The sequence below is a fragment of the Anolis carolinensis genome, chromosome 2 (assembly GCF_035594765.1).
Source record: "Anolis carolinensis isolate JA03-04 chromosome 2, rAnoCar3.1.pri, whole genome shotgun sequence".
NCBI classification, from domain to species: domain Eukaryota; kingdom Metazoa; phylum Chordata; class Lepidosauria; order Squamata; family Dactyloidae; genus Anolis; species Anolis carolinensis.
The window spans coordinates 80,025,548-80,037,045 of record NC_085842.1 but is presented as its reverse complement, the minus strand read 5'-3'; the positions used below and the strand labels follow the sequence as shown (position 1 = coordinate 80,037,045).

Genomic DNA, 11,498 nt, shown 5'->3' with positions numbered 1-11,498 from the left:
GACTTTTCAAGGCGGCAAGTCAGGCCTAGAACACTTCTACGATTTGCTTGAGCTACAATCCCTGGGTAAGCACCCAGGGTCAACAAGCCTGTGATCAGGCCTCCTCCTACACGGGAGGCCTCTGAACCTGACAGGGCCTTGTTAATAATGACCTCATCCGAGCATTCTGGTCCTAGAGGGCCTGTTTGCACAATGTCCCGTTTCAGGCGCTGATGCCTTTTGTGTAAGACCTGAACTGGGAATGTCAAATAACCCACACCGACACACTGGTAGTTGCCGGGGTGATAATTTGTGGCCCATTTATCAAAGAAAAACCATAGATTTGGATCCCTAATTTGCCATAACGGACAGAGGCTTTTACCTAGGCTCAGTTGGGTTAATTGTTGCAGTATGTTCATATAAGATTTTAGGCCCTCAATAGAATCATTCACACTAAATGTGGGATAATCTGGATACATGCTAGCCCACTCGGTTGCGGTTAGATTTAATCGTGAGACATAAGATGTATTAAATCGTCCATGTAGATAGAACCGGTCTCGACAATGGGAATAATTGCCTAATCGGGAAAAGAACGCCTGCCTAGTTCCCCAGTGTTTCCACTCAGAATTCCATATTCCCGATCCTCCACAACAGAAGCACAAACCCCTGGTGGAGGTATGGTATCTAAACCGTCGAAACCGAGTTTTATTTATCTTTTGCGGTATGCTAGAAAACACGGTAGGTGGACCCTCCTGAGCCTTGGACAATCCCTCCAACACAATCTGTGGTTCATCAATTAAATCGGGAAGAAATGAAAAATCTCCTACGGTGAGGGGGTGTTCATATATTAATGCTACCTCTTTCCCGTGCTGCTCAAACATATAATTGGCATGTTCTTTTATCCAATTCCCATGTGCTCTTTTTCCAAAAGAGAGAATAAAACTCAGCACAAATAATATACCAAACACAGTGCGCTTTCCTCCCCTCCTCATAACTTGTCTCCCACTTTTTCCTCTCAAAATGTCTAGCCACCATCTCCCGGAGAGCGCCTTTGTTGGGCCATGCTGCGACATACTTGACCACCGACGCTCCGTTGCACCCGAAGGGATCAGCTTCATGGCCTTGTTGACCCCTTAGGGAGTTGCCGGATGATCCTGAGTCTCAGGTCCTCACCAGGAACTCGCTCCGTCCGCCACTCCTCAGGTGCTAGTTTTACACGGGTGTAATGTATCCACGGCTTAATCTCCTTCACCTTCACTGCAGTGGGGGTAGACAGGAGCACAACATAGGGTCCTCGCCACTTGGGTCCCAATGGCTCAATCTTCCAATCCTTGACCAGAACCTCGTCACCTGGTGAAAAACAATGTAGAGGTGTGGTAGGGAATGGTGGGTTCAATTCAGAAATGTATTTTTCTAACTGCTGCATTTGTCTGCCCAAAGCCTGAACCTGGGCCAATGTCTGTTTCTCTCCTATGAGGTGTTGCTCAGCTCCTGTCTCTAAGGCTCCCTTCAAGTTCAAAGGGGGTCGTCCATAGAGTCTTTCAAAAGGGGAGAGTCCTGTCCGTTTGTGTGGTGTACATCTGATTCCTAATAATGCCATGGGCAAAACCACCGTCCACGGCAATCCTGTCTCTTGGCAAAGTTTCCCAAGCTGAGCCTTTAATGTCCTATTCATTCTTTCCACTTTTCCAGAAGATTGGGGTCTATATGCACAATGTAACTTCCATTTTATGCCCAAAATCCTACATAATCCTTGCACAGCCTGTTGAATATATGCGGGGCCATTATCTGACCCAATTTCTAAGGGTACGCCAAATCTGGGAATAACATCTTTCATTAGAGCTCTTGACACCTCCACAGCCTTCTCAGTCCTTGTAGGGTAAGCCTCCACCCATCCTGTGTATGTGTCCACGAACACCAGTAAATATTTGTATCCTTTGTATGGGGGCATTTCTGTAAAGTCAGTGACCAAAGCTTCAAAGGGTACCCCACCCACATGTTGGACTCCTGGTGGCTTGAGGGGTCCTTCTCTGGGGTTATTTTTGATACATGTCCAGCATCTTCGGGCTGCTGCTGCCGTTAGGCTATGTAATCCATCGATATACAACTGTCGTCCTAGCAGATTTGCCAATGCCATTTTTCCTAAATGTGTGTTTTGGTGCATGTGTTGGACTAAGTGCCATGCCAAGTCCTTAGGGACGTAGACACGGGCGTCTGGCATCACTATGAGTTCTCCTGACCACTGACCCTTCTCCTTTAAGGCCCATTCTTCTTCCTCTGGTGTATATGTAATGTTATGTTCAGTTAATTCTACCTGTAGGGCCATTACCTGATGTTCAATATAGGGCAGCCTAGCTGCCTCTTTGGCTGCCAGATCAGCCTGCCTATTTCCTTGCACTACGGGATCGTCTCCACGTTGGTGCCCTTTACAATGCATCACAGCCACCTGCCTTGGCTTCCAAACCGCCTCCAGGAGATCCACAATCTCTCCAGCATGTTTCACGCACTTTCCTCCAGACGTGAGGAGCCCGCGCTCCTTGTACAGTGCTCCATGTGCGTGGAGGGTCGTGAAGGCATATTTTGAGTCTGTGTAGACGTTAACCCGCTTTCCGCTTGACAATTCCAACGCTCGGGTCAGGGCAATCAATTCGGCCTTCTGGGCAGAAGTCCCCGGGGGCAGTGACTCTGCTTCCAGCGTCTCTCCCCCCCACCGAACAACCGCATAACCTGAGTGTCTTTGATTATTTTCCATAAAGGAGCTTCCATCTGTGAACAGAGTGTCGTCCACCTTAGTTAGTGGCACATCCTTCAAATCCGGTCGACTGGAGAATACCTCATCCATCACCTGGGCACACTGATGGATCGTGGTGTCTCCTGGAGTCGGGAGCAAGGTGGCCGGATTCAGAGTGGAGCAAGTCTCCAGGGTCACCAGTGGGTTGTCACACAACAATCCCTCATATTTCATTAACCTCTCACTTGTGAGCCAGCGCGGTCCCTTAATGTCTAACAGTGCCTTAACGCTATGGGGCACCTTAACTGTCAGTGGCTGTCCTAGGGTCAATTTATTCGCTTCTTTGATTAAATCTACTGATGCTGCCACAGCCCTCAGGCAAGGTGGCAATCCACGAGCCACTGTGTCCAATTGCTTTGACAAGTAGGCAATCGGCCTTTGCCATGAACCTAGTGGTTGGGTCAATACTCCAACCGCTGTCCCTTCCCGCTCTGCAGCGAACAGAGTGAATGGTTTTTCCAAATCGGGCAGTCCTAATGCTGGAGATGACATCAATGCTTCTTTTAATGCCTTAAATGCCTGTTGACATTCTTCTGTCCACTCAAATGGATCTTCTCTTCCACCTCTCGTAGCCTGGTACAGTGGCTTAGCCAACACGGCGTAGTTGGGGATCCACTGTCTACAATATCCTGCTGATCCCAAAAATTCCCGCACCTGTCGCCGGGTGCTGGGAGTGGGGATGGCACAAACAACTTCCTTTCTTTCAGCTCCTAACATCTTCTTTCCTTCGGTCAGATGGAACCCCAAATATTTCACCGTGGGACAGCACAACTGGGCCTTTTTCTTTGACACTTTGTAACCCTTTTCTTCCAATGTCTTGAGTAATCTCAAAGTATGCTCTTTACACCCCCCTAGTGTCCGGCAAGTGATAAGCAGGTCATCTGCATATTGAAGCCAAATTCCCTCTTCCTTAGGTATTACAAAATCCTGTAAGTCTTTGGCCAGGGCTTGACCAAAAATGGTCGGGCTGTCCCGGAACCCCTGAGGAAGGCGTGTCCAAACATACTGGGTCCTTTGCCCTGACTGCTGAGATTCCCACTGGAAAGCAAAGATCGGTTGGGATACAGGGGCCAATCGAATGCAAAAGAATGCATCCTTTAAATCCAACACAGTAAACCATTTGGCAAATACTGGTACTAGACTCATCATGATGTATGGATTTGGCACTACCGGGGTTAGGGGAACGGTGGCTTGATTTACAGCCCGCAAATCTTGAACTGGGCGATATTCTCCTTGTCCTCCTGGTTTCTTGACTGGGAGCAGGGGCGTGTTCCATGGGGAACTGCATGGTACCAATATCCCATGCTGCAGAAGTCGCTCTAGATGCTTTCTGATCCCCTGCACTGCCTCTCGACTGACGGGATACTGTGGCTTACATATGGGTCCCATTCCTCTTTTCACTTCCACCACCACCGGCGGAACATATTTAGCTAATCCTGGAGGATTATCTTCTGCCCACACTAAAGGAGTCTCATGCCATGGCCATTGTATTTCTTCAGTAAAAATCCTAACTTGAAACAGTCTCCATTCCTCTTCCATGGGAAATGATAGCTCCATTTGTCCATTCTTCATGAACTGGAGTTGTGCTTGTAATTTTGATAAAATGTCCCTTCCCAATAAAGGGACTGGGCAGTCTGGGAGATATAACATCTTATGCTTGACCTGATGTCCGGCCAGATTGCAGGTGCGTTCCTTAAGGAAGGGGCACTTCTGGGTCTTCCCAGACACCCCTATTACTTTCGTAGTTTCCTGAGTTGGTGGACTAATTTTTGTATTTACTACTGATTTTTCGGCACCTGTGTCCACTAAAAAGTCCAATTGTTGGTCCCCGATTTCAAGTGTGACCATCGGCTCCCCGGGGTCCAACAAAACAAGAGCCTGGCTTCCTCATTCCTCTCCTCCATCCATATCTTCCCATTCTTCTTCCATCACAGCTGCTGCAGCTATCACCTCTCTTGCAGGAAAAGGTACGTAGTTCCCACGCCCTCTTCCCCTTCCTGGGTTTCTTCCTCTCTCAGGCCTTCCTCTTTCTCTCGGTCCTTCCTGACTTCCTTCTCTTCCTTCTGGGCATTCACCTTTCCAGTGTCCAAACTTCTTACATTTAGCACATTGGTCTCGACCTAACCTCCGAGGGGGCCCTCTTCTTCCTCCTTGTCCCCCTCTGGCATATCCTCCTCTTCCTCTCTGTCCACTTGCACTTTGTTCCATCATGGTAACTAATGCTTGGTATTCCTGCTTCTTCTTCCTGTCCTTCTTCTCTTCTTCTACCTGGTCCCTCGCCATATAAACTTGATCTGCGAGTGCCAACAATTCATTCATAGTCTTTCCTAGAAATCCTGGTTGCTTTTGAATCTTTCTCCGGATGTCAGGAGCCGCTTGACTGATAAAAGACTGTTGAATCGCCCTCCTACCGTTTTCATCCTCCAAATTATATGGGCTATACTTTCTATATGCTGCCTCCAGCCTTTCCAAAAAGGCTGTTGGTGACTCAGATTTTTCCTGTACCACTCCCTGAATTTTTACAATGTTGACGGGTCGCGGCGGGCCCCTCTTTACCGCTTCTACCAATATACGCTGGAATCCTCTCAGTCTCTGCAAATGTCCTTCTTCTGCGGTGTCCCATTGGGGATCTATTTCCACAGGAAACCTCTGTGCTCCCCACTCGGCTGCATCACCATCTTGTGGGGCACCAACCTGGGCTATGGCTACCCCATTATTCAACACTGCTCTTCTCTCCTCTGATGTGAACAACATATTCAACAATTGTCTGCAATCTTGCCAGGTGGGATTATGGGTTGCCATAATCCCTTCCAATAGCCTAGCCATAGCTTGGGGTTCTTCACTATAAGGTGGAGTATTATTTTTCCAATTCAAAATGTCACTACTACTGAAAGGCACTACCTGGTATGCTTGAACTATCTCATTCCTGTTGTTTATCACAGGCACCGTTCTCAAGGGCATCTGGAGGGCCGGTCCGGTCGGTGAATCACCAGGCCACACCGGAGCTCCATGTCTCCGAGTTTGTGCCGGAGAAGCATCACTGGGCATCCGTTGTGACTTCTTCTTTTCCTTTGTTTCCTCCTGATGTTTTTCTAGGCTAGGATAGTGTTTCTTGGCCGCTTCGGTTGACTCCGAAGAGTAGGGTGGGGGTCTCGTTCCTAGTGTAGGTGCACCGGGGGCTGTTCCCTGGGGTGGGGGGGGCGGTGGCAAGGGTGGCAGCAATAATTCCTGTTGTCTAGCCTGTACACTCAACTGTAAATCTGGGTAGTCCTCCTCATTGGATTGGAAAACTTCCTTCTTTTTCCCCTCCTTCTTCACCACCATACATTTGCCATTCCTGCACTGTCGAACCCAACCTGGATCTTCTCTAACTACCCGTTCCCACGTAGCAATATAGACCCACTGGTTCGGATGATTCACAGCACAATATTCTTCCACTGTTCGGATCAGTTTCAGATCCCACGTTCCTTCTACTTGCCAACCTAAACCAAACTCTGGCCATTCTCCCTGACACAAATTCCTCAGTTTATAATCTCTCAGGTCCCTTGGATTCCCTGCTACGGCTCTGCTAGCAAAAGAGCCAAAATTATCTAAGATGCATTGTAAGGGAGTGGAGCTCTTTGAATTTTTCCCTCCCATCCTGCCTAATAGAGGGGACTGTCCTGGCCTGGGCACCCGGCCACTCAATGGCATGCGTCAGGAAACACAAGACAGAACCCCTTTCTACCTCCCTGGGAACTTTTTTTTTTTTTGTCCCTCCCAGCGCTGGCGTTCCCTTAATATCTCATGCAAACCCCTATACTTGCCAGATTTCTGTAGACGTCGGACCAACCTTCGCCCCTGGGCTTTTTTCCCTGGATCCTTTTCCTCCTAGCCGGTTTCTGTGGAACCTCGCTGATGTTGCAGCTCTCACCGTCAGTCGGCATTGGCATCAGAGGCAAGCACCGTAGCCGGTCTTGTAATATTCAGGGGCCCCTTCTCGTCTCACGGTAGTTGCCTCAGGCCCCCACCGCTGAGTTGAGGCCGTCCCGCCAACGGGATCCGTCTCCAATCTCCTGGCCCGTCTTATAGGAAATCACGTCGGGGTCACCAGAAAATGTAGCGGAACCTTTGTGCTCCGGTCCTTGTTTGAGCGCAGTGGAGGAATGGAGACGGACAACTGAAGGAATTCCAAGAAAGCAGTTTTATTCCGCTAATGGCCACTAGGGTTCCCCCTAGCACAAAGTAAGTGCTTCTCCAGGGGAACCCCCAGTGACGGGCTGAGAAAATATTTATACACACTACAGGGTTCGGGTTATGCCCGCCCACAAGCAAATTCATTGGCTTAGAGTTGTGACGCTGCCCAATCAGTGCTGACCAGCAGGCCGGCTGCACTCTTTCAGTGCCGTGCTCACAAATCATTCAGAGCGCCTGCGTACGCATGCGCTGTTTGTTTATCTTTAGCTTTCATTTCTTCAGAAACACATGATTTCCCAGAAGTCACATGTTTCTGTGAGTTTATGCACCCGGGTCGCTAGCTGTCGCCATCTCTGCCCATATATGGTATTTCCTGGGGTTCTTTAACCTCCCGCCTCAATATAACCTTATGAACGTAGAGGGAACTATTGGAATGTAATTTGATTCTGTTTGAGAATTAGAAAGGGAAGACAATAAAATGACCAAGAGGGACCTTATGAGGTTGTGATGTTAACTGGTGCACCAGGAAGCAAAGTTCGAAAAGATCTCTCTGTTAGATTTGGGAAGGAGAGAACTACCAGTCAGAGTACAATAATCCTGGCTTGAATAAACCACTTATTTGACTAGGTTTCAGGCAGCATCAGGCCCGTAGCCAGGATTTTGTTTTGGGAGGGGCTGGGATTTTGGTTCGGGGCGGGGGGGCTGAGTCCAAGCCAGAGAGGGTCTACCTTAGCAAACATTTTGTATCATTATCCCAATACCCCCATACATATGGGATGTATTGAGCATGGTGATCAGATCATGATATGAATAACCATAACAGTGTAAATAATAAATGTAAGGCCTTCTCGCAGACCACCCTGAGAATTTTTTCCCTCAAGCCCCCCCCCCCCCCTCCGGCTACATGCCTGGGCAGCATGATTTGTAGAGATCAAGGATGTGAGTAATGGGGATGGTATACTGGACCAGCACTTGTGGGTATAGGAAAGTTCAGGCAGATCTCAATTTCCATTAATGTCAGGTTTAAAAAGGAGTTTAAATAAACTGTAGGTCATGTTTAAGCATATTTATGGAAACTAAATTCCTGTATCTTTGTACCGGTTGTCCAGATCATGCAAGACTTGATGGAGCCAATATAAAGCAGAACATATACCTCAAGAGACATAGAGTCCATGCTCCGTTGTATCATAAAGCCTCTCTAGAACTATCTGTCCTAGAGTTCCTTCTGCAAAAGGAATATAAGAAAGAAGACATCAAGGTGGGAGCTTAAAAGCTCAACAATTATCAGGGATGATGTGTGAGTAGATTATATATTTTAACAGAGAGCTAAAAGATGTTAAATAACTCCAACCTTCCAAGTTTTTAAAACAGGCAGTGTTTTTATGCAGCTTGGCCTAGGCAATATTCTGACTAGGGAAGCAGATGAACATAAAGAAGATGAAAAATGGTTTCAATATAGATACAGTGACTGTGGCAATTAATGAGGAAGAAAAGCTGCCAGATGCAACACGTGACCCCAGCCAAATGCTTTCAAAAACAATCAAGTAATATTAAAAATGTAACTATTAGATCTGCAACATCCAAAATAAGTTTTAGAAAAAGTATGAAAGAAGAACTTTACACTATTTAACTCATCCACCTACCCCTCCCTTGCAGATCCAGACAGTCTGTGTAAGTAACTTCAAGTTGTTTGCTAGCTTGGCAATCCCATGAATTTCATAGGATTTTCAGAGAGTGTATCTATACTGTTGATTTAATGCAATTTGAAACCATGTTAACTGCCAAGATTCAGTGCTATGGAATCGTGAGAGTTATCGCTTGGTGATGCACTAGCTCTCGTTGGTAGAGAAGGTAAAAGACCTTGCAAAACTACAACTCCCAGAATTCTATAACATTGAGTGGTACTGAAATGCTTTCATTTGACAGTGTATGCAGAAATGGGATACACATAGGTGACTTTGCCAGGTTCTTCATCGGAAATTAGGCCATAGCACCTGGCATCTGTTGGCAGTCTCCCATCCAAATACTAACCAAGGCTGACTCTACTTGGCCTCCATGCCTCAGGATATTTAAGCTTGTTAGCACACATCAAAAAACTGAAAGCATTTTATTTTGGGTTGAGACTGTTTAAGCGACTCAGCTATTTTGTCTATACTATGAACTTGCTTGACAATTGTAGACATACAGTAATTTATCAGTTTGCAATGAAAAATTGTTGAAATATAAATTAAATTGGTGTATTTTATAAAATGTTCACAGTAGCATCGGTCCACTAGGAAAAAAGAATGAAATCAAAAGAGGGACAGAATAAGGATGAACCTCAATGTTATGAAACAGTCAGTCAGTTTTGTCAGATTCTTTTTCAGGCTGAACATGACCTTCAATAGCAATAGGAAAGGGGGTAACTGTTCAGGAGCATGGTGGAAAGGCCACTGTGTGGTCCATGGTGCAATTTTAAAATGTAGACAAGCTAATTTCAGAAATAAATACTTCTCTTTCATGATTCACGAGATTACATGTATAGGATAGGGTTGTGGGATATGTATGGGAGAGGTTTGGTGTTCCAAGTTTGCAATGGACTTCCCAAAATGTTGCCTGAACCCCACAAATTTGAGCCTAAGCAGATTCATGTCTGAAGGGATTACTTTGGAATAAGTGGCTTCATTAAGGTTACATGTAAATATGGACTTTATAAGACTGTCTTTTCCATTCCTTGCAAGATGCTCTATTTAAACATTTAAAATGTTTTGTAACCACAATCTCAAAAACTAAAAAAGGGGGAATTTTGCCAACCATACTAACTTTTCATGGAACTAATGCAGGTGGAGTTTAGGACTGGAATACCAACCGCCTCACCGTGATTCTTTAAAGAAATCTCAGTTTTCATTTTTAGAAAAATGATTATAAAACCAGAATAGCAGCAATGCTTTCAACAAACATTACAAGGAATGCACTTGCTGTGTGAGGTATAGGTTTTGCATAAAATATTAGAGAGGTTGAAGCTGAGCAGGGTGAAAAACTGCAAAAGCAATATGTTGAATACTGAGCAGCGGATGATTTACAGGATAATGATTACATTCTTGTTTATTCATAAGGGCTTTGAGCTGTGTTCTGTGTTCAAAAGGCACAAGTTCATAGCACTGTCACAGAGAGGCTGAAATTTAATGGGAATATATTGAGTATACATAAGGAAAGGTGCTGATTCAATCTGATATATTTTTGGTTTTGGCAATGCTCAAACGCAAACACTGCAGAGATTTTAACTTGGGATTTACTTGCGATTTGTCTCATTCTTCTTTCCAATTAGTAGAAAATTTGTGCTGAAAACATGAAAATTACCACAGACGACCAGATTAGGCTTTCAGCTGGATATTATAAGGGTCTTTATATTTTGCTCTGAGCCATTGTTCAAGATTGCCAATAGTTGCAAAATAGTTGCTGTGTTGCTGCCGCCACCCCCCTCCTGCGAAAGGTGCCAGCACTTCAGGGATGGCAGGAATGATTTATAAATCTTTCTGCTCTATAAATGTAAGATCATTATCGTTATTAATGAAGTTAATTGCCATACTGCAGCAAACCAGCCTCATCAGTTTCTCGATTTGCTCTTCAGCCTGACGACAAGCAGATAAAAATGTAACAAACACATCAAACAGATGAAAAATCCAGACACATAAACAACATCACATTTCCAACAAATGGCATACTTTGCATTTCGTAGCTGTAATGTCTTTTCTCTGCAACCCTGTAGGGATTTTTTTAGCATAAATGCAGAAAACTTATGTACAGGGAAGGCTGACTTTCTCTCTATTTGGTGGGTTTTATTGGTCCCCATTTGTTTTGCTCTTGTGTTTTATAATGTCACCAGATTCGCTTCCATTTAAATTAAGGTGGTTTGTATTTAGACTGTATGTAACCCAGCATGTGTGTCCTCATTTATCAAGAAAGTTTCATAGCTGCTTCTGATAAATCCCATAATTGTAACTCTTTATTTCCTTTGCATCAGAATTATCAGCTGATTGTAACACCAATTGTTGCCATAAACATTTCTTGATACCCTCTGTTTCCCTCAACCTTTTCATTCCTATTGTTTTCTGTTGGTCAGTGGGCTGAGTGCTAGCCTGATTTTCCCATTATAGTTGGGTATAAACCACATGTGCAGAGGAGCAGATGAGCCTTGAGCCAAGAGGGCATCGGTCCTTGCTTGTTAAAGGTGGTTTATGATGTGCTGTTGTAACTCATGAAGATAAATGGACTTTCTCTCTAAGCCATAAACAGCATTACACCCTGTAGAAAAACAAGGCAGACATGAAAGTATGCATTTTTGATTCAGCTGTAGGCAAGCTGAAAACTCAAACAACCAAATTAAACCTGAGTCCCCTGATGGGTGAGAAGGGCGGGGTAGAAGTGATGTAATAAATAAGATGTAATAAATAAAATAAAAAAAAACCTAAACCCACGCTAATACATCATGAACATAGCAGATTTGTGGCAGGAAAAGCAATTAGACACTATCCCAGTGTACATTCACAATCACTTTGTTTTTTGGTTTTAA

At 45.1% G+C, this 11,498-nt stretch overlaps 1 protein-coding gene across 1 annotated transcript; it reads right to left on the bottom strand.

Annotated features, from left to right (window-relative positions):
* Positions 1-649: 649 nt before the first annotated feature.
* LOC134296087 (uncharacterized) lies at positions 650-4,619 on the bottom strand. Its single transcript, XM_062970052.1, has one exon. It carries the CDS (start codon positions 4,616-4,618, stop codon positions 1,094-1,096), a length of 3,525 nt encoding a protein of 1,174 aa, XP_062826122.1. The 5' UTR covers position 4,619; the 3' UTR covers positions 650-1,093.
* Positions 4,620-11,498: the final 6,879 nt, after the last annotated feature.

Coding starts and splice junctions, on each gene's coding strand:
- LOC134296087 (XM_062970052.1), bottom strand. CDS start 4,618: ATGGTCACACTTGAAATCGGGGACCAACAATTGGACTTTTTAGTGGAC.